This window comes from Alosa alosa, chromosome 16, assembly GCF_017589495.1.
Source record: "Alosa alosa isolate M-15738 ecotype Scorff River chromosome 16, AALO_Geno_1.1, whole genome shotgun sequence".
NCBI classification, from domain to species: Eukaryota; Metazoa; Chordata; class Actinopteri; order Clupeiformes; family Clupeidae; genus Alosa; species Alosa alosa.
Window position 1 is genome coordinate 30,232,038 of NC_063204.1, and position 23,547 is coordinate 30,255,584.

Sequence of the window (23,547 nt, forward strand, 5' to 3'; positions counted from 1 at the left end):
TGCGGTGTAGTGCAGCGGGGCTTATCGGGACAATCTGGCAACCGAAAACCCATTTTGAGATCCAGGTTAGCAGCTCAGCCTGGCAACGCCCTAGAAGCTGTCGACCGCTTCCAGGTTCTGGGGACCTTTGACCCCGGTGGCCTTGAGTGATTTGGTCCAGCGTGACAACCAAAAGCTGGTAGATCCTCCAGATGACCTCATGTGATACCGTGGAACCTTGAGATCTCTTAACACCTGGGTCTGTTCGCCATTTGAAAAATGACCTGACAGGATCTTAAAGCTTAGTGTGTGGGCGGACACTGAAGCAGTAAAAGCTCCCTCACCTCCTCACCCCTACGTGCTTTGTGTGTGATTCCTCAACAGTAAGTGCCTATGAAGCCACAGAATGTGACTGCTTCTATATGACATACATGATGGTTAATAGGACATCCAGCCGTATGAATAAAACATGGCAGGTGACAGAGTCCTTCAGGGTTGCATGGCCTCATGTGAATAATAACAATGAGCCCTAACATATCCAGTAATTCCACTACCCAGCATCCACTGCACACTCTCGCAAGTCTCATTTGAACTGAGCGCGGATCTTGTTAATAGATACCCAGGGCATGGCTTAATCTCATCGATTAAGGCTTTGTTGTTTGGCAGTTGTGACTCCCTATGGTTCCCTATTGACTGGAGTTTGAAAGGCACTGACGTAAGGGGACGGGTAAGCTTGTGGAAAGAGCCGTGGTTTTAATACGAGGATTTCAGATTTGTTGTAATCCCAGATAAATCACACATTTAGACAATGTGTAGCTCTGTGTGATCTGCAATGCAGTTCTAATCATCCGTGCAACAATGAATGAGAAGTTGACGAATTAGAAGGCAAAGTGTTTCATTTCCTGTTGTCTCATTCTGAATTCATCCCATTCACCAGCAAACAACAATGTTGGCATATTGCATATATTCAAATGTATTCAAATGCCATTTAGATTGTTGTCTGTGTGGGTTTGCCCTGGCCATTTTGTTCATTGTGTATGGCTTCATACTATCTTATGCATATAGACATAATCACATTAGTATGATGCAATTAGTACATGTATTTGATGATGTTGAATCTGGTTTTTACCTAAAGGAACGGTGATGCAATTATAGATGGTTCATTTCTGATATCGTTTATCATGGACACCATATCAGTTGTGCAGTGTACGTAGCTCTTACCCTGTTAGCAGATTTTCAAACACGGCTCCACGTCTCCTTCTGCTTTCTTTACAGCCTCTTCAGTTGTCTGTCAGTCTCCTTGTGATTACAGATGAGGGGTACTTGACATATCATTGATACCTCACTCACATAGCATCCAGCCCTCCAGTGACAGAAAAAGCATGCAGTGAGTGTTTATACGAGGATGCGGGATGCGTCCATCCATTCCGGCCAGTTGCCTTACCACGCGGGCTCTCAAAGTGCAGTTAAATTGCCTGTCAGAATGGCATCTGATAACATGATTCAGTGCTCTGTTCATCATAACCATGCCCATCGTTTTTGCCTATCCCTCCCCCTCCGCATGGTCTGTGGACAGCCAGCTTCCACTACAGAGACTGACCAACAATCTGACTGTGCAGCTAAAGCAAATGCACAGTAGTCGGCAAACATGTCTTAAATAAACTGAGGTGTAGAAATAGATTTTACATATATATATTTGATGTCTATATATAGTATTTAAAACGCTCATTGCATGCATTATTTAGCATAATGTGTATGCTATTATAATACAGAAAAATGCTGTTGATGTTTTCTGCTTTAATTTCCAAAATTGAAGCATGGGAGTTATTCTCTTGATGTTATTTTTAATCAATATATTTTGCTTAGCAGGACAAACTTCAATCACTTGTTTGACATAATAATGGCAACCAATCAAAAATGGAAAGCCAGTGTGTAAAAATGATTCTTCTCTGCAGTTTTGACAAATATGTACATGGGTTACTCTCTTTTTGGCCTGACATTTAGTTTTGTCTGTTTAACATAAATGTTAAATAATGCCATATTGAATGCAAGGTCAAGCCAGGAGACTTTGTGAATAGCTGTTTCATACACCCTCTAATCTCAGTAGTATAATAGTTTGAATACAAACAGGTTGCAGTCAGATTCTTACCATTGAGAAACACCCACTCAGAGATGAGAGAGCGCCATTAAGCCATTAATGTCAAAGTGTGATGGCTTCTTACAATCAGCTGTACTTTCATTGATTGAAAATTGTTTTCAGAGATTGAATTCACCGTTCAACTTTGGTTTTTAGTCACTACAACTCTCCGGAGGATTAGTCAAGGACAATGTAACTTCAATGAACTCTCAACTTGCGCTCATGTTTTAAAACGTGGAGACTTTTCAAAGTCAGGCTGACTGTGTATTTGGTATTGAATGCATTGGCAAAAATATTTTTCCAACAGTTTGTAAAGCGTATGCCAGCAAAAAAATGAGGAACAAGGTCACGCTATTCTTCCTAAGAAGCTTTTTCCAGTGCCATCTCAATTCAAGTGCCAATTCAAAGGCTGGATTCTTGGGTTGGCTTTGGAGTGGGTGGGTTGACAGACGACACAGGGCACACTCATCAACGGCTGCCCCTGTGCTGCTCTTTCCATTTTGCCTCCTGCGCTGTTATGACAGTACTTTCTCAAGTGCGCTTAAATTCATTAACTTGCTGATTAAAGCGTGATTGACCTGCGTGGCGCACAGAGACTAGCAGAGCATTAAATGAATTTGCTCAATCTGACACCTTTTTTTTTCCATCCTCCACCCGTGATAATTATGCCTCCCATGTTAATGAGTGCTATCTGAAGAATGAGAAGCAACAGGGGCTAACCTGAGCATTGATTGGCTCCACACACATACCTCCCATTTTGAAATCTTCAGACGCACCCCCCCACACACACACACACACACGTGTTTTGGGGGTGGTTGTTTGTTCTTCATTTTTATGTTTGTTATTCTACAGCTTCACGTTCAGATGGATTAGCCCCGTGGAGCTCTTAACTGCCGCAATATCCAGGAGACTTGCGTCTGACTCTAGAGCTCATCTGCATGCATAGCTCACAACCCTCCATGCAAGCATATGGACAATTAACAAAATGGCTGGGGAACCGCAGTGCCAAGGCTCTGGGTTTTAGAATGGGGAATATGAAAAAGAGTTGCTGTTTTTTTCGTGTGGCTCCTGGCTGTGAAAGATGTGGCTGTTGTGTCGAGTAAATTAATAAGGTCTGCTCTGGCCACGGGCTATTAAAAAAAGGTCAACATCACAAATTGTTATTTTGTTATTTTGCTTGTTTGAGCTGGTGGCAATTAATTCATTTTGTCTGACTTCTCCTCAAAATTTAAACTTCTCAGGAAAAGGTTGACTGTTTTAAAATATGTTCTTGTTTGTTTTGCTCCCATAACAATTTAGCTTCAATCCAATTATATTCCCCAACCAAAAATAACAAAAAACAAAAACCGACATCTTGATTTATTAGTCGTCCCCATAATTATGAGCATTAGTGCCACCAGCCCTCTCGTTTGAACCAGGCTTCTCCACAGCTTCTGCAGCTTCTCACCCCGATGGCTGGAGAGATATTGCCACCATCTGAAGCAGATGTGGTAGAGCGCAGTATGATTTTGCCTCGCCTGGGACCCATCCAAACCATTTCCCTCTCAGCCCTGATTGGATCTGATACTCACATAATGCTCTCCTTAGGGGGTCGGGGGAGTGGTGAAGACACCACTGTCAGCTACATGGCTTCTTTTCAACACATGCAATTTCACAGAGGAGGTCTAGATCAAACATCTGACATTTTAAATTAAAGATAGATCTGCGGATTGGCGTTTGAAAAGCTTGTTGTACTGCAGTGTTGGAGCTGTATGTGAATTATCATGACTATTGTTTGTGGGGAATATGGATATTTGTAGTAATGTGTAATAGGCTAAACTGAGCCTGTGTTTTTGACTTGGGGAAAGCTGGTCAATTCCTCTAAGGTAGCAAAAGCATATACAAGAGTTGAATGTCACAGTGGAGAGAGTTAAGTTGTTTTGGGTGTATTTGCCTCATGGATTTTTGCCTAGTGTCAATCTTGGGGGAAAAATCCCAGTTATTGAATATGGAGAACCTGTTACCTCAGTTTACATAGGAATGTTTTTGCACCGTTCCATATCAAAGAAACTAAAACAAGACTGAATCTGTGAGTAATTCTAACAAAAACAGCACATGAATTAACGTCCACCTTTTGTTAAATTGGGACATTTACTCAAATTGATTAGACTGTATTCTCCATTATGTGACAAAACAGCTCTAATGATTCTATTCCATTTTGCAAAGGCAACTGTCTGAATCACAAATCAGCACTGTTATAACAGAGCTGATTTGCAATTATATGGGTGGTGGTAATGGTTCTTTGTCGGCCCTAGCAGATGAAAACAAGGCTGCAGATCTTGCCTAATTGTGTTCTGGCGTTTTTAGAGAAATGGGGATTGTGAAATGGAATCATGCCAGCCTCACTCGCTTGGATGCTAATGGTTTATCTGCCGAGGGTTCTGAACTGAAGGTCATAATAACATTCTGCAGTGGCCGCACAGGGGATGAGGTGTAGGCTAGGCAGCTCAGCTTCTCTGGGTCTGCCTGTCTTGAGTGTGTGTGCTTGGTGTGTGTATCCTCCGCATATCAGATAGCCCGCTGTCTGACTGAGTGGTTGGATTGGATCATGGAAGGCTGTTATGTCACTGTAATGCAACAATTTGTCACTGCACAGTTATAATTATGCCCTTGACAAATATAATTCCAAGGTCATTATACAGTAGTGTAATAAGATGCTCAAGCTTGCCAGTACAGTGAGCCTACAACTAGCACTTGTGTTGAAACTGTTATTATAGGGTAGGCTACTATTTTTAGTCTGGCAACACTGTTTCAACTCACCTTTTGAAATGAACTGGTTTGTCTTAGCTCCTATGTTTACCTTTGTCCCCTATCTCAGTGCAGTGTAACGGTATGGCCTCAGGGCTGGTTTTGATGCTGTCTGTAACCATCACCGGCTGTTTATGTGTGTCCGTGAGCTATACGTTAATCGTGGGTTTCCCAGAATGCCGCGCTGCCTCGTGTAGTTTTTAGCCAGCGAGCTGCAGCAGCTGCACGAGCGCAATACAGGGACACTTTTACCGGAGTCAGCAGCAACTGCACCGGGAAACTGCAGCATATCACCCCGCGGAGAGAAGACGGCACAAGCGGTAAATGCAATTATTCTACTGCAGGATTTTCATAATGTCGGGACATTTAAAATGTCAAGCGCGCAAGGATTATTGGTGGCGTTCGTTGCTAATAAACAAAAAGCCGGCATTGCATCAGTTTAAGTCGACTAGATGACGGGGCGACTGTCCTTTCTGAAAAATACTGCCTAGGTGTGTGGTTACTGGGAAGGTGTTGGGAATAGCCTATCACACTAGGCTACTTCACGAGAATTACTGTCGATGCTGCGCTTTACTTGCAGAATGATTATATTTTTAACCACATTTTGGTAGCATAATAGATTTATAGACTTCATCATAATAGTCATTGATTAGAGGCAACATGACTTGGCGGTTTAGTGTGATAAGTTACAGGTTACTTCCTCTGTGTATGTAGCTGATATGGAAGACGTGCTTCAGGATTAGGCTACTTCTGTCCTCTACAACCGTTCGTCCCGATAACTTGAAGGTGCCTATCGCGGGTATGACAGTTATGACTTGGCTATCCTGAAGTTCACCGGTTTCAGCGAGATGTTGTTCTGCAATGCGGTGGGTGTGGCCTGGCCAGTCTCTCTACTACGGGATCCTGTCTATGCGGCCACCGCGTGCCCTCAATTACCCGCCTGATGGTGCGATTTTCCACCGATCACGTCATGTTGGGTCTTGAGAACACATGCCGGTTCGGAACTTGCCATATACATCATCATCAGTAGCAATACTAGGTCAGGATGCACCACTGCTTTCCTCCTCCGCTATTGGTGGGGCCTGTTCAAAAGCTGCTGAAGCATAAATCATAAGGGAGGGAGGATGCAACATGATAAAATATAGAGAGTGAAATCTGTTTCTGATCGGGTATATCTCTGGCACCCCTAAACGTAGTCAGTGCTTTTGTACAAACAGTTTATGTGTGTTATTTCTGTAGTCCTACAGAAGGCCTCTGGCCTGAATGAAAGATGGCTTCATACAATTCTTCCTAAACAGTAGGCTACTACTGGTGAAGATATCAGGAGATTTATTTTCTTCTCAGTGAGAAGGTTATATTATATAAAGGTCATTTATTCTTAAACTTGATATGCTTGATGCTATTTTATTGTTTGTAATTTCATTCACAGTGACACTGCATATTTATAAATTATTCATTGGCTTACTCTACTGGGATACATAAACATGTACTCTTAAGCAAGCTACAGTAGGCTAGTATGCAATATGAAGATTGATTTATAACATGGCACTTTTGGTGGACTGTGCTTGTTAACATAGCAGCATGTTGGTTAATTATCTGATTGTGTTGCTGTCGTTGGGGTTCTTATTAGAAATGCAGCTCAGGACACACCCAAGTGAGTCAGGCTGAGGACACTAGTCTGGCTGCCGCCACAAGGACCGCACCCACACAACGCCACACACCCACTCAGCCAGAGACTGATTTGCTACCATGAGATAATGTGTGAATGTAGGTAGGCTGGAGCATGTGTTTACATCAACCATTGAATTGCTGGGCTATTTTTGCCTTTGCTTACAAAAGTTGAGGTATGGCAGTAGACATTTTATTAGATTTGCTGGACATCTGGTCTACCTCAAATCTTAATTAGAAAGAAATTGTCCTAACAGGCCAAATCTACATGATCAGTCAGCTGAAAACTTAAAAAATGTTGTTGAAAATGTAGATGGATGAACTTAAAGGTAGACTTCGAGATGTAGTTCAAGGTCCTTTGATTCAAATACTTATTACAGGGATACAGCTCTCTGATTTAGATACTATCTTCAGATTGTTATTGTAGTTATTCAATCTTGTTTTCTGCTTTCTGTGAAATCTAGGACAGCCTTGGTCTTACCATTAGTAACCACATGATTTTCAATTAGTAACCACATGATTTTCAATTAGTAACCACATGATTTTCAACAGTTCCTAAGTCCATTCCCTAATGCAGCATCACCCACGTACTGTACAGCTTTGCTAAGCATTTGGTGATTGTGGAGCTGTACTTTTCATTTACTGCTCTTCCTGAAATTGTTGGATAAAAGAATATACGGCAGATTTCCACTCACTCTCACTCAGCCATAGCCTTGAGACGTCCTCCATCATAAAAGTGAAAAGCAGAAAGAAAACAAAATCTTGTTGTCTCTCTTTACTGGATTCTGACATATCCTTGGAAAGCTGTGGGTAAATCATCAGTATAATCTGTCATGTTGCCTCAGTGAATATGGGTCAATGGCTTTGGGCCCAAGTGTTAAGTGGTCTCTATCTATGGGATTTATCGTCAGCATGCCCTGGAGTGACCCTGTTCAAAGTAAAGGATCAGTTCGTAAATTACTGAAGGTGATTTAGTGATAGTGGAACCTAAGGATCTAAAGCTGGTTGTAACAACATGCTCTCACTCAACATCTACCTGAGAGGAAAAAATAATTTCCTGGGATTTGGGCTATAACGCTGATGATGATAAGTCATCATGTGCAGCTTTGTGTGTGAAATGTATGAGGTAAAGTACAATTCTGCTTCTTAAAATGTCATTCAAAACAGTGGCATAAATGATAATAAGATGGTAATAAGATTTGATTGATAATACGATTATTTGATTATGTGGAGGAACTGCACTGGAGCACATCAAGGCATAATTGAACTTTTACTTATACAGAGAAGACCTCAGTTCAAGGGCACTCTTGCTGTGGATTTTTTTACTTCTGTGAAGGTCACCCAGCAGACACAAGGCCAGACCTCGAGGATAATTTAATCAGTCAGCAGCAAACAGCCACACTCACTCAATATGGAAATTTCAGGGGGAAAATCCACCTTTTTTGATCAGCCTAAAAGGAAGCGTACAGTGAACTTGGCTGGCCGGAAGCTCAAATACTCAGGGATTCAGGACTTACCTCAGTAGATGAGACTTTGCCATACATGTGATGTGATGATGTGATCAAAGGCTGTCTAACTAACTAACCCAGATTTCTGGATTGAGCCTTCTCAAATCTGACAGTAAATCGATATTAACCCATGTTTTCAGCCATATTACTTTATGCTAGCTTTACTGATGGACATGTGTGTGTACAGTATACTTGTGGATGTGTTTCCTGTTGCTATTAAATGCTGGCAAAGCATGGCTAAATCATGAGTAAGATATTGGCACACTACACCTCCATGTTTGACATGGCCCTATGCATTGCTAGCGACATTAATCTTATTAATATTAGACAATTTAATATATTAATCCTGGTTTATATGCGTTAGTCCACACTAATGATGTCTTGATTATATCTATTGTATGTTATTAGTAGCAGTGTCTGAGACTCAGGTTGACTGTACAGTAGATGATTTCCTCTGCTTTTAATTCCCCTATAAGACGAGGTTAGAGGAGAAGCGTGATTAATGACACTAGAGCCACATCCTGAGTTAATGCTTAATTCATGAACTCGCTCTTTAGTATTCATCCATTATGCACTGGACATTTGGGGAGGCTTGAGAATGTGTGTGTGTGTGTGTTTGTGTCTCTCTCTCTGTGTGTCTGTGCGTGTCTGTGTCTGTGTCTGTATCTGTGTTTGTGTGTGTGTCTGTCTGTGTCTGTGTGTATGTGTGTGTGTCTGTGTCTGTATCTGTGTTTGTGCGTGTGTCTGTCTGTGTTTGTGCATGTGTGTGTGTGTATGTGTGTTTGTGTGTGTAAAATATTCCATACAGGCGCAGTCTGTGATAGTCACTCTGATTGGCTTTCCCCTGTGGTGTTGACTCTAGAGCTCTCCCCAGGGTTCCGCCCCAGTGTTCCACTATTTACTTCCACCCTGGTGTGATGGACAGGTCGCCACCAACCAAACGCTGTACAACCTCAATCTTGCTTGATGTGTATTTGACAGAACACCAATGGCATTGCAAGTACAACATCTGGGTCAGGTCCCCCAAGCCCTTGTACACGCTCAGAGGGAAACAGAGAAAGGTGGATATACGTGTGTCATGTCACACTCTTCCTCTTGAGTGCAGTGGGTTCCATTGTGCGTTGGCTGTGTTTTTTCGAGGCCATCCTATTGAAAGCCCCAGCTGCAGCTGTGCACTAGGGGTAATTGGCTGGAGCATCGATGGCTCTGCACTCTGGATGCCGTCTCACTCCCAGACTCCCCTAGTCCCTTCTGATGGGCGTCTGGAGAGCCTGGAGTAACACGGCGAGATAAAGATCCGATTGAAACATGAGCAGGAATCGCCACCGTTATTGTCTGCGTGTGTGTGTGTTGGGGGGCGGGGGTGAACTGAGGCAAACAGCAGAATGAATGAGGAGGATACAGCCTAGTTGGACGAGAGCATGCGTGGCTAGTCCTCAGAGGGGCTCAGTGGAAGGCTGGAGCATATGAAGAGGTGTGAGAAAAGGAATGACGAAGGGCCGGTGTTGGGGAAGGAGACAGCTCTGCTGGGCCTTGCACTTTTGCAGGAGGGTTCTTGCTGAGGAGGCAAATGCTGATCGGATGTTGAAAATGCACAAAGTCTGACAGAAATAGAAGAGAATGAGCATGGAACAACAGGCCAGTGTTTTTCAGCTCAGCGATGCCCATTCATGCTACATGTCTTCTGCCTTCTCCAGCTACATCATGTCTCATTGTGTTACATTAGTGCTGCTTTAAAATGTGTGTGTTAACATGTTTCGACCAGTCACAGGACTTAGCAGTGAAGAAGACAAACATGTTGCTTTTTAATCAACATAGCCATTTTAATAAAGGCTTTTTCAAGTTATCCTTCCTCGATGTTCACCCTCCTTTGGAGTGCCTGGATTGCTCTCTTTTTTCTTGGAATGAGGAAAAACATTTCTTTACATAGATCATCTGGAACATCATTATTAGGTTATATGGTGGAAACATTAGTGGAATCCCTAAGAGCCTAATGAAATTCTGCTTTTACAAAGATGACAGATGGAAATAGTTGACAGTTGAATTTGATGCGTAATAGAACTCACAGGATAAATAAATAAACACGCAGGAGCTATCTAGCGAATATTCTGGATGAAGGTGACGGGAGGTCAGAGCAGCCATGTTTCTGAGGTCGGGTTTGCACGTCCAGCTGCGACATGGCAGCCACTCTGATGGCTCTCATGGGACATCATCCAAATCAATGTGCAACACTGACTTCTCTCTTTCTTTCTCTCTCTCTCTCTCTCTCTCTCTCTCTCTGTGCAGCTGTGCTAAGCTCTTCTCCTAAGCCCTTCATTGGCAGACTCTCTAATTATAGGTCTGGGTCTAAATGTGTGGTGTATCACAATGCATGGGGCGAGCAGCCCTCTCTCCTGGCTCAGACCTCGCCTGCAGTGGAGGAGCTTTATATCATAGGAGGGTCTGCCACTGTGAGGGATAGCAGCTACACATTCATCACGTACAGCATTTTTTGGGCGAAGTGCTTGGTCCATGTCCAGAGTCTGAAGCGGAATGCATGAGCAGTGGGTTTTCTGTCCTTTACAGATCAGCAACCTTTCTCCCTCATTCTATCTCTCCCCCTCCGGTCTGTGTCCCCCCCTCTCTCTCTCTCTCTCTCTCTGACTTTCTCTGTCTCTCTCTCTCTCTGAGTGTGTTTGTGTGTTTTGTGTGGAGGTGGGTAGTTGCTTTGGATAAGTGCCATCTTTATCACAGTAGAGCAGTCCACTCTGTCATCACAGCATTTTGCCCACCTTTTAGTCTCACTGGATGGGTTCCTTGTGGTGTTGGCGTAAGTGTTTTGTTTTTTGAACCAGTTCCAAACAGAGCTGTTTTATTAACACTGGTTTATTGGTTACCTCACACTAAATGCAATTTCCTTTGCAACACGTGAATTTTCTTTTAATGTATTCATGACACAACAGTAAGACAAATTGCATCTCATAGCTAATTAGCATGAGACCAATAGAAAAGTAGTAATTGGTTTCCCCCACATTCTCCATTAAGCTTCGTCTCTTCGGTTGACAGTCCAGCATAGTCCGCTGAACTTTGTCTGTGACACGTTAAACTCAATTTATTTATCTCGACACTAAACAACCCCATAAATAATTCTCCCTACCCCGTCTTTTTTGATATCCAGCTGCATTACCACTGTATCGTATTGAATGGTTGGAGACGTTCGATGGCAGTCCTTCACTGTGACTGAAATATGAAAGACAGGCCCATCCCAAGGCCAATTATAGCCCTCTGTTTTGCTTGTGAAACAAATGTGAATATGATTTTCTGGGAAGTGGCCATTCTTCGCTAATGCAATATTAATGTCCACTGTCCCAGCAGAAGAGCTCTGTTGTGACTCATTGATGTGTGCTCTTGCTGTTATGTCTAGCCAAGCTTCTAGGTTGCTATGGAAACTGGGTTTAAACACAACTTTGTTATCCAATTAGCTGACCTCTTGTTTTTATCAATTGTAGACCTTTGAGTGGACATTGTTGTGCTTCCATACTATATACTAATCAGAGAATTGATTTTTTTTTTCTGAGGGAAAATTAATATTGATGGATATTTTGAACCACCAAGACCACTTCTCCACTCAGGTCCACTTCTGAAAGAATATTGCTTTGAAGAAAGTCAGTTTATTCTTGTGTCCTCTTCATATCCGACTGGATCGAGGTCCATTCTCTGCCAGTACATCCTCATTCATGTTCAGTGAAAAGTGGGACACAGCTGGAGGCGTTGTTTTGCCGGAGATCAAGGCTCTTCATGTCCAACCCTTGAGCCTGGTTTCTCATGGTATTATTCTGCATTTGTCTTTGTTTCTCAATGGTACAGGTATTGTCAGAGACTGCAGAGTTGAGGCAGTATAAGTAATGATCAGAAAAGGCAGCAGTTTGCTAAACTCCAGACTACAGTCTTACCTCATTGTAAAACTTTTGATGCAGTCATGACGCAATTGTTCTTGTGCCAATGTGCTGCTGTGAGAATGCCAGCAGGCGATGCAGCAAATCCGTAAGGACCTTTCTGGCGATCAGGAAATTACTGAGGCCTCAAGATGCATGGCCTTGCGAATGAATCGCAAAGACACAACTGTGGACAAGAAAAAAATCTGTCTGTCTGTATGTCTATTTCTGTTTCTGTCGCTCCCCTCTCTGCCCGCTTGTCTGTCCTTCTCTCTGTGTTTGTGTTTTTGGGATATGGATGGATGGAGGAGCACTTTACCTTTAATCTGTTCCCCATTGATTTATAAGTGAGAGCCTGCACATCTCCATATTAATGGCCCCACCCATGTGCGCCGACACACTGAGGTGTTGCCTTGATTGAGTGCACAGTGTGATCAAGGGGCCTGATTACTCTCTTCTCTGTTCTCTCTTTCTCTCTCTGTCTCTCACTCTCACTTGTTCTCCTTCTCTGCGTCTGAATTACCTTCGGCATGTCAGCACCCCTGCATTGGCACGGCACGGCGGGGGGGGGGAGGTGGGCGAGAGAGAAGACACTCCCGCGCTGCTGCCCCGTCGGGACCCAGGACGAGCGGCACGTCGCAGGGCTATTTTTAGCTCGCTAGCGCTCCTGCAGAAAGGAAAGAGGGGGGTATGCTAATGAGGGGAAGGGGAAGCACAGCTGTTGCCTTCCTGTTTGCGGGTTTGATGTGGTGTCGAGAAGGAGAAAAACGCAAGAGGGAAAAAAATGCAATAGAGAGATTGTCTCCAGCACTCTGGAGCTTTAATCTTTCCCCTGTCGCTTGGATGCTTCCCATCTTATCCTCCATTTTCTCTGTTCTCTCTCCCTCTCTCTATCTCTCTCTTCCTGCCTCTTTCTGTCTCTCTCTCTATCTCTCCATTTCCTCTCCTCCTCTGTCTCACATTTGATCTTATTTGATTCAAATCTGTGGGAGCACTAGCGCGGGTGCTCTGACCTGAGTTTCTGAATAGGGATTAGTAGTATTGGATGTCACCGCATCCAAAAAAGGCTTCTGTTGCATTATGGTCAAAGGGACTCTTGCCGGCTATCAGGAAAAACACCCTCCCCCACTTCCCCCATCTCTGGTGGCGAAGAATCATTTCATCTGATGTCCGTATCTGGCATACAGGCAGCCCTTCAGGACAGACACAATGCACATCTGTGAAGAGCCACTGCTGTCGGTGGAGTCACCCAGCAGGCATCAAACGCACCCTAGCAAAAGCTAGCAGGACTTTGTTGGACAGGGCATTGAGGTGTCTCAGGTGGACGCCTGCTTTGATTCGTCTTTTGCTGAGCTGTCACTTTGCCTGTTAAGTGACTGTCGTTTGGCACACAAAACGCTGAATCTAAGAATGTTGAAATTGATGTTGATCAGATTATGTTCTATGAGGGGGTTTATGACTCTTTTATTCTGTTGACAGTTGATTTTAGCAACACAGCCACTGAATAACTATGCTCTGTGAGCGCCTGTCAGTGTTGCTTAAATGGTCTGTCTCTTCTGAAAAGAAGCTTTTGACACTGACCGCACTTACGTTGGGGTAAACCATCTATAAAATGACCTCTTAAGGCAGCGACCACTGGATTTCACCCTCACAGCCAGGCTTGATGAAAAAAGCCAATGACACACCCAGTAGTGTGAGTCGGGGGCAGTGAAAGCTTGACACATATGTTCCCAGTCTCATGTAATCTGTATGCCGGGGATCTCATGGTGGTGAGAGCCAATCGGCATCATGCATGTGGCTGTCATCCATAATCACCTCATTCGTTTCATCCTCGAAGGCAGCGTTTAACCAAGCTCATAATGGGTGTGTGTGTGTGCGAACGTGTGTGTGTGTTCCTGCTTTGATGGTGTCAGTTCTGAGCTTTTCCTGGTCTGCACGCATGGATGGGATTAGGAAGAGCCTAAAGCTTTAAAGGGACGAGCGTGGGATTCCTCATGGAGAAAGAAAAAATAACAACTTTGCAGATCAGAGTTTTAACGTTGAGTTTACAGTGTCGCCTTCATCCATTTGGTTGGCTAGTCCATGACCACCAGTCTTTCTCCACTGAGGAAATGCTCTGCAGTCCTGCAGTGTGAAGACAAAAATGGCATTCAAATTGTTGCAAGCACAACACACAAATTGGTTGATTATGGTCTTGGTAGCACTGTCATTATGAATAATCCAGTAATTATAGTGTAACCATTTACAGTTAGCCTCAGGACACATTTACACACTGTCTAAATCCCACACCATAGCTCATATCCTGTGATCTCATGGACCAGGCAGCCGGGATCAGGGAGGCTCTGTGTTATGTGGAGAGGTTGCTGTAGGTTCCATTTGTAATGGTTTATGTAGTGAAATAAACCTAATGATATAGGTGACACGATATATGTGTTCGCAAACTGTGGTGGTGTTCTGAAAAATCACATTTCAAGGTATAATTAGCTGATATATATTGTTTTTTTTTACAATTATTTTTATCCTATTTTTAGTTTCCCTTCTTATTGGTCTGTAGTAGTATGCTGTAGGTGACACTACCATGTCCATCTTCTGCCTATTGTCTTTCTCCTTGGCTTTACCCACCATGTGGACACAAAGTAAATATTTCCCAGAAGCCATTTTCTCTTTTTTATTAAGGTTTTGCACCTATGTCATAATGTCATGTGACCGTTTGTTTACAACTAGAGTGGTAGGCAAGAATGGTAGGCAAGGCACTGCAGAGAGTGGTAGGCAAGCCTACAACAGTCGGGTTGCATAGGCTACACATAGTTACAAATAAGCGTCAAAATTGAAATTTTAATATCAAATATTGACCCGGGATGCCGACCACTTGTGTAGGCCCTAACAGTTGTTTTTTACAATAAGAAGCAAAAGCTGACGAGCGACCGTTTAGCCTACCTATCTTCGTGGTTGTAGAGGATGATCAATAGCAGCTGTGAAGTCTTTAATTCTCAAGATAGCCTACTGTCTCTACGAAGGCGTAGGCTAAAATACTACTATCTACAGTCATCCAAAAATGAATTGCCAGAGATGGGCTATGAAGGGAAAAAGTGCAGCATTTTGAACATGGCAAGATTATTTTTACCTGAACAGTTTGTTCTAATTTGTCTCGTGAAATTAGTGCTTGTGGACATCAATCACCTATCTTCTGTCCTTCTATTTCCAAGTTATCATGAGTGTCATTTGATTATATAATCACAACAAATGCTAATAAATGAAAACAGAATAGGCTTATGTGTTATAGGCTAGCGTTATAGGTCAGGCTAACTCCAGTATGTCAAAATAAACTGATTTGATCCTAATTGTTTAGCGATTACACACAACAACTTAACACAGCAACCTCAAACACCACTGTTGAACCTAGGCTACTGCTTCAGTCATGTAAGAAATAAGCAGTTTATGAATTATCTTTATTCGTTTAATCAAGTCCACATGACCAAAATAACAACATATTTAAAGGCTGAGCTAGCATAACAGCCTAATATGGGCGATGCTGCAATGGATAACTAATAAAAGTTTCATACAATTAATGAACTTTATCACTCACATTCTGAGTTTTTCTGGGTGGTTATATATCCATGCAGATCGTCTTGAATAAGCCATGGCTGTTATATGATATAATATGTTACAGGATTCATGATTAACGCCATTAATGTTACATGATGCTGACTGACTCTGGCTATAACAGTAGGCTACCGTTTTAACGTGCTGAGTCTACTGCCTACCAAGACCTGTAAGCTGTTCAGTTGAAGTTAAATGATCAAATATTGTTTGATTTTTGTGTCAGCTTTCAGAAGGAAGACATGTTCTTTCTGGTCAAATTTCACAGCTTCTAAGAAAGGCTATTGTCTTCGTGTAAACCGAGTTTTGAACAGAGAAAAAAAAAAGTTAGGCTACCATTAGGCTACATGCAGGTTCTCCCATAGCGTTATCGATTCAGATCAATGCACCAAATCAGGGCGATTTTTAGCGAAACAAACGTCCCTGTGACAGGCTATCAAATATTGAACAATGGGATAGCGTTTCATCATCACCTTTATTGATGCCTGAAATGTTGACATTGCTGAAATACAGAGATGTAGCCTACTGAGAGGCAGCTGCAGAATAGCGATGTTCAATGGGTTCAACTTGTCCCTTGCCTACCAGCTGGATGTAAACAAAGCTATAGAACCTAGAATCGTCACATGAAAAAGCGTTAATAGTCCCACCTGAGATGTGGGCTCTTTGGTCTCCACCATTAGTATTCATTAGGGATGCCACTTGTTTGTTTGGATAATTCTGAAGATGTAGTTGAGTTGAAAGACTAATTAAAATGGAATATCTTTTTTCATTCTGTGTAAATGAGTTGACATAATGGATTGATGAACGTGATAATGATGTTTCTTCTGTTTATTTTGACTCAGAAGTAAGCTAATTACAAAATTGATCATTCCGGGCATTTCATAGTTAATATCACTTTTAGTGACACAGGAGGTTCGGAGGTTACTCACCCTGCAACACTATTCATAATTTTTGATCTGCTAACAACATAATCTAAAAAGATGGTGCCATTGACATAGACTAGTCATCTCACATAAACAAGATAATTTGTCTGGGCTATTTGTATGCATTTATGGTTTTGGATATTTTGGTAGCTGATGTTATGTCTGCAGCTGAATATGAAGTCTCCCATGAGTCTAGCTCACTTAATGTTTCATTTCACATGTACAATTCCCTTGTCTAATGAGTGATTCTAATCAAAATGCCCTCTTGTCTGGCTGTTCTTAAAAGTCAGGTACAATGGCTTTCATGTTTATCTTTCCTCCAGCTCATAAATGCTGCAGTCTAATTGTAGATGGATGGACGTTGTCAGCTTTATTACCCACCTACAATATGGTTTCTATGGTAACCAGGACTGACTGGCGGAGGACTGACTGTAGTGGCTTGTTGTTTCAAGTCTACACACAACACAGCATTCTGACCTACATAACATCAGATTAAATGGAGAGAGCTGCTCTGGGCTTCCCTGCTCACTAGTCTGGAGGAAAAGTCTGTGAAATTGGAATAGTTTCTCCTCATGTAGCTGTGTGTAGTGTGTAGTGTGTCCCTTAGAGGCAGTATGCTTAAAGTTGCTCATCCATTTGTTCCCTTTTAAGTCATGTTTTTCACCCAGCATTGCCTGGATTTGTGTCATATTTGTTTTGAACTGTATTATGTCATATGTTGAAAATATTTTCTGTAGTTACTTTCTTGCATAACACAGATGCCATGTGAAAATGTGTGTGTGTGTGTATGTGTGTGTGTGTGTGTGTGTGTGTGTGTGTGTGTGTGTGTGTGTGTGTGTGTGTGTGTGTGTGTGTGTACAGTATGGGGGGGATGCATGCAGTGTCCAGCCCATCAGACACATCAGAGGGCATTTTTCAGTAGCTAAGAAGAAACACACAAGACCAATGTATAAGAAAACAAACAAGCCAAATCCCAAGGTGATGTGTGTGTGTGTGTGTTTGGTGTGTGTGTGTGTGTGTGTCTGTGTGTGTGTGTGTGTGTGTGTGAAGAAAAATAGTGCAGTGGGTTGGCAGGGTTCCATCAAAACAAAACCCTGAAAAAGGGTGGTGTGGTGTGACGAGGCAATCGTATTCCCCACTCCATTCCTTGGCTGCCTCTGGTGTGTGTGTGTGTGTGTGTGTGTGTGTGTGTGTGAGGGGTGTAATACTGGAAGCCCCTCGGCATTTGCACGAGAAAGCTGGCCGCCCACCACACACAAACATATCCAACACTCTCCTCTCTCTCTCTCTCTCTCCCTCTCCCTCTCCCTCTCTCTCCCTCTCTCTCTCTCTCTCCCACTACCACCACAACCCGAAACCAAGACAGCAGCGTAAACACAACTCTGAAAATAACTCTTAAAATAGCCTTGTTTTTGACTGACAGACCTTCACCCCAATGCACGTACGCACCCATGGTGCATGCTCTCTCCCTCTATAACCCCCAAATCCAGGCAATGTCAGACATTCGGGCCAAAGGTTGGGTATTGGGTCACTATGCTGCGCCGTGGTGTTTGTCTTCTCATGTTACTGTTTTAGATGGCTGTTCATTTGGCATCCCTAATACCTTGTCATGCTTAAACAGAGGGCTATGGGAAGCATTTGGAAAACAATTGGTGTGTTGTGGATAAGAAACAAGCAATAAAAAAGCAGAGATGGAATATGCCTGTGTCACTCACTTTAATTGTATTTGAAGTATTCAATTTCTTGTTTGTTTGTTTGTTTTAAATAGTGTGTGTGTGTGGGGGGGGGGTGGGGGGGGGGTAAACTACTCTTTCTCTTATTGAGGCCCTGTATCTCCTACTTAATTTTGATTACAAATCTGTTTTGTGTAATTTACATTAATTGACTGACGTTAAGGAAGGCCAGTACAATTTGCCAACAGATATCAATTACCAGGAGGCCTAATAATCAGAGTAACACATGTTTATTAAGGGAACTCATTAGTTCAGTAAATTGTCATGTAGGAGGTGTAATGCTCTTCACCTGCATGGTGAAAGTCCTCTATCGGAGAGAATCAAAACACTTATGGAGCTCAGCTGATAGATTTACATTCTTATCAAGGTTGATTCCAGTAGCTGGTGTTTTTCTGGCCTGGTGACAGGTGACAAATGGCAGTTCATCTCCTGATTGCACAAATGCGTGTATATTCATAATTGATCATAAATTCAATTCAGTGTTGGGTCACCCCATGAGATGATGGGGAGCTGCCTTTCATTGGGGCCCTCTGTTGACCAAAAACCGGGTGTGTCACTGTGATTTATTACTGCATAACCCTGAGATGTTTATTGCGATAATGCCTTGTAAAAACATTCAATGTCATCAATATTCAATGTGGACTGTTAAGTGAAATGTGTCCAACAACCATTTCAGACAGTGTAGTAAAGCCATGTTGTAGCCTCAGGCTAGTATTGGGGAATGAGTACTGGCACTGAATGATTCCCTAGCACTCAGGGCCAGGTAGACGCAGGCATTGTTTTAAAGATGGCAGCCTGTAATTGCTACGATACTTGGCAAGGGACAGCCTGGGGAAATTAGAAGCGGAATTAAGGTTTAAAAAAGCATCCGTTTCACCAGTATTTTTGTTGTGTTGCTTTTGCTGTTGTAGTCTGAATCACCATGACGACAGAGCCAGGTTCGGAGTTGGAGTCTAAACCTGAGGACGGTGCGGCACCTGCCCAGACAGCCCCACCCCCCCAGGACAGCCAACCGTGTGACCCTGAGGAGTTTCCCCCAGCCGCCGCCCACAGCACCCCCCTCAGGAAAGAGCAGGTAATGCGCTCACTCTTTCATCCACTCATTCACTCACTCACTCACTAACTCAGTCATTTAGACCGTTATCTTCTTTATCTGTCACTCTCTTCATTCCTTTGTTTATTCATCCATTCCCTGCTCACTCAATTCAATTCAAGTTCATTCATCAACTTCACTCACTGAGTCATTCAACACACATTCACTTTCTGCTGTCTCCCACAGGGGTTCTGGAATCTCTTGTAAAAATGTGTTATTACCGTGATAAAACTATCACTGTGTTGAGAATGGCAACATCAGTTTGAACACACTGGCTGTGTGTACTGTGTATATCATACCTTCACATGTATGGCTTTCATAGTTCAGTGGCTCTTGGATAACTAGGCTTTTACAATTATTACAAAGGAGCTCCTCCACTGCTTCAGAAGATGCTGTTTTTAGATGATTCGTATGAACACAGAGAGCCATTTGTAGAGGATCGATCCCTCCATTCAATTTGTGCTCCGCTTTCCGTACGGATGGAGCCCGCGACAACCTGTGCAGAAATATATGTTCAGCCCAATCCGGGTCCCTCTAGGGAGCTTTAAGAGCCAGAGCCACTGAACCATTTCTACAACTAACCCTCATCTCTCCTCCCTCTGTTTCTCTCTCTTCCCCTCCTGGAGACAGAACGGAGAGAGGGAGGTCGTCGGAGGAGGCGGCGGTGGTATCCCACAGGGGAAGGGCGATTACCAGCCGGGCGAGGAGGACCTCGCCTCTCACCGATCGTCCACCAGCAAGCTCTCAAGGTCCCCGGGGAAGGCGGCCAAGAGGCCCAAGAACATGCAGTGCAAGGTCACCCTCCTGGACGGCTCCGACTACACCTGTGTAGTGGAGGTGAGGGGGGAGGAAGGACGAACGATCCCAGGGCTAACGGAGGAAGATAAGAGGAGAGAAGGAGAGAGTGAGTGAACCAGAAAGAGGGGGGAGGAAAGGTAGGTAGCATGACAGCATGTACACAGGTGAGAGAGGGGGGAGGGAGGAGAGGAGGGAGGAGAGGAGGAAGGGAGGAAAAGGAAGAACGATCAAAGAGCCAAAGAAGAGAGATAAGAGGAGGGCAGGGGAGAAGGAGAGAGCGAGGGAGCCAGAAAGGGAGAGGAGGGTGACAGCATGTGATTTCACTTGGAATTACATACAGGCTAACTTGGAAGGACATCACATACGTTTTTGCTACATTCCATGTTTCAGTATACTTCTGAGGAAATGACAGGCTGATGTGATCTTGTATTTTATTCCTCAAGGGCAGTGGCGTTTTAGAACATCCCATTTTCTTCTGTTCGGTTGGTGCCATTTATCAGAATAGAGACAGATGAAGGAGCTGTGGCCCACAGAGCAGGGGAGATGTGAAGAGATAAATAAACAGTGACGCCCAAACAGCATACTGATGGGCTACTAATGGCGATGGGGTGTGATGGGTGGGAGAGAGCTGTTATGATGTGTGCAGAGCTGCCTCGACTCAGACTGAGTGGGCTTGTCAGTCTGGGTCTCTGATGGGATGCCATTATCCCACACTTTTGTCTCTGTCTCTCTCTTTCTCTCTCTCTGCTCCCTTCTATTATATTCAATTACTCTTTTTTTTTGGTCAACCATTCAGTGAATGAGGGGATGGCACGATGAGAAACACTTCAAAAAGAAACAAAAAATCCCTGTAATGGAGTTGAACAATACAAAAAGTCATTTGCTCTCTCTGTAGAATCTACCCTGCTGCTGGTTCACCATGGGCGCTGTGCACGCTCAATGGGGAGGCTCTTCACAGGCTGTTCTGTAGCTGTGATATTGTTGATATGCTTGTCAGCAACACAAGCCTGATGCCCCTTCCATGGTTCAAATCCAGGTGGCATTGTTCTGAATGATTTCAGCACTTTAGCACAGAATAGATCATGCTACTGTCTTTCAGACTAGCATTCAACACTTAGCTCCATTGCTTCAATTGTGCTAGTCTCAAAGAGGCATACATAAGGCTACAGTGTTGGCTGAAAATATTCAGCCTTTGTGATATTGTCTGACTGTTATATATAGCATTTCTGAATATTGCCAGGGTGTCAGTTTTTAGTAGTGTTTGCTGTGTGATGTTTGGAAAGGCTTTTCGTTTCTGAGGAACATTTCCGCCCGCTTTGTGAACTTATGCGGCTGAGCTCATGTGCTAATGTTGTTTGTCATCAAATCTCTTTGTTAAGCAAAGCTTAGACTGCGCACTCTTTCATCTCTCTAGGGAACTCTGTTTGTGCTGTGTGTGTAGCCATCAGAATGACTCCCATCTCTGTGTTTCTTGTGTCCCACTGTCTGCTCAGTTGCAATCAGAATGTAAGCGCTAGGCACTGCCATGTTCTTTCTCTCTGAGATGAAAAAATATCTTTATTTTCCTGATTAATCCATGATTGTTGGACATCCAATCTCTCTTTTTGTTTTTATTCTTTCATACCCCCAAAGCAACGCAGACGTCCCTGGAAAGGGACTTGAAGCCCTCCCGCCTAGCCTGTCACTTTGTTTTAGACTCAGAATCCATCCATCATGCCGTATAAATCCACCCAGCCAGCCCGTCATATTTACTGTTCGGGGCTGTCTGAGCAGGACAATGCTGAGTTCAAAATCACATCAGCCAAGAACTGGAAACCAATCTACTTAGTGCTGCTGGGCCGGCTAACCCTGGATTTGGCCAGATTAGTGTTTACATCTAATGGAGAGACGATAAAGCTGTGGGAGGGTGTCTAGGGATGTGGTGTGTACAGGTGTGCTTGTGTGTGTGTGTGTGTGTGTGTGTGTGTGTGTGTGTGTGTGTGTGTGTGTGTGTGTGTGTGTTTGACTGGACAGGCATCTCTGGTATGTCTGCAAAAATATGAGAGGGTCTGACTGTCATTGACCTTTGGATGTGTGTGTGTGTGCGCGTGTGCGCGCATATAGACCTGTCTATCCATGCCAGAATGAGCATGCTTTGTATCACTGGAGTTGTCGAGGTTGCAGTGGGTGAGAATTGAGAGTGTGAATGTGTGTGTGTGTGTGTTCCTATCTTTGGTGTGCTGCAGTGATTATTGAGCTGCCTGTCCTAGCTGTCGGGCATTGTTGAGATATTGGCATAGGTTCCAGTGATAGTAATGTTGATGGAATATGTGTGTGTGTGTGTGTATTTGCAGATACAATTTCACACGTATGAGTGTGTGTGTGGTTGTGTGGATAGTGTTATGTGTATAGGTTTGTATGTGTGAGTGGAAATGACTGTGTGTGTATACTAGTGTGTGTGTGTGTGTGTGTGTGTGTGTGTGTGTGTGTGTGTGTGTGTGTGTGTGTGTGTGTGTGTGTGTGTGTGTGTGTGCCTTATGCTTGTGGCTTGTGACACGTCTGTCACAGGGCGGCTAAGTTGCAGTACGTCCATGTGGTCCTGCTCATCACCACGGCGGTGACCCAAAGGTCAGCATCCGGATCCCAATTAGCCAGCGAGCCCACACCAAACACATAAACGGCCATAATGGCCGCAACCCAGCTGGGAATGGTTACAGTCAGAGTCATGGGGGTTTCAGCAGAGAGGCCCATTAGATGTTTGGTAATGACTATGTTCAGAGATCAGACAGATTGCTTTTGTTTTGGATAATCTGCAGCATTAGAAATGTCCAGATCTCCTTCTGTTTTGCCTGGTGAGGGATGGGTGGACAGAGTGTTGGAGGGACAGCATTGGCTGTGTTTTTAGATTATGTGAGTTTTTATTCCTGAGGTGTAAGCTTCGAGGTCAGATGCCACTGTCGTTGCAGGGTTTCAGAGGCGATGCAAAATTTCTAATGGAGACCGTTAAATTTAGCCTTTTAATTAGGTTAGGTGGCTCAGGCTGTTTTTTACCGCTAGCCCAAGGCAGTGTTATATTGTGATATGATATATTATTACCCTGGGTGCGTGCCACAGTAATCGTAAGATGGCATTTTTATCCCTTGCTTTGAGAAGCCGCTGCAGCTCCAGGCCGAGTTACGGGCAAGAGTATTACTCCGTCAGAGGAGAGGATGAGGCTTTAAACTACACTAACAAAGTGGAGCAGAGCTTCCTACTGTTCAGGATGTTGATTTTCTTTCTCCAGGAGACAGGAATGTGGCCTGAAAGTCATCCCTTCTTAGCACTTTACCTCTCACACTGGCCTTGCACACATTCCTCTCTCACCCATTTAGACTCAGGACACCAGTGTTGTTTTTGGATGGCCAATTAGTAAAAAGCCATACACATTT

General features: G+C 43.6%; 1 protein-coding gene across 14 annotated transcripts in view; it reads left to right on the forward strand.

Annotated features, from left to right (window-relative positions):
• epb41l3a (erythrocyte membrane protein band 4.1-like 3a) overlaps positions 1-23,547 on the forward strand; it is a 56,847-nt gene that overhangs the window by 6,542 nt on the left and 26,758 nt on the right. For 5 of the 14 annotated variants that reach the window (XM_048265769.1, XM_048265768.1, XM_048265772.1 and 2 more), the window contains exons 1-3: positions 4,992-5,223; positions 19,161-19,324; positions 19,973-20,179. In XM_048265769.1, coding sequence (XP_048121726.1) covers positions 19,172-19,324; positions 19,973-20,179 — 360 coding nt within the window. In that variant the 5' untranslated portion in view covers positions 4,992-5,223; positions 19,161-19,171. Of the gene's footprint in view, positions 1-4,988; positions 5,224-10,213; positions 10,231-19,160; positions 19,325-19,972; positions 20,180-23,547 lie in introns of those variants that run through there. The other 9 variants (XM_048265771.1, XM_048265764.1, XM_048265774.1 and 6 more) reach the window with 9 other exon arrangements.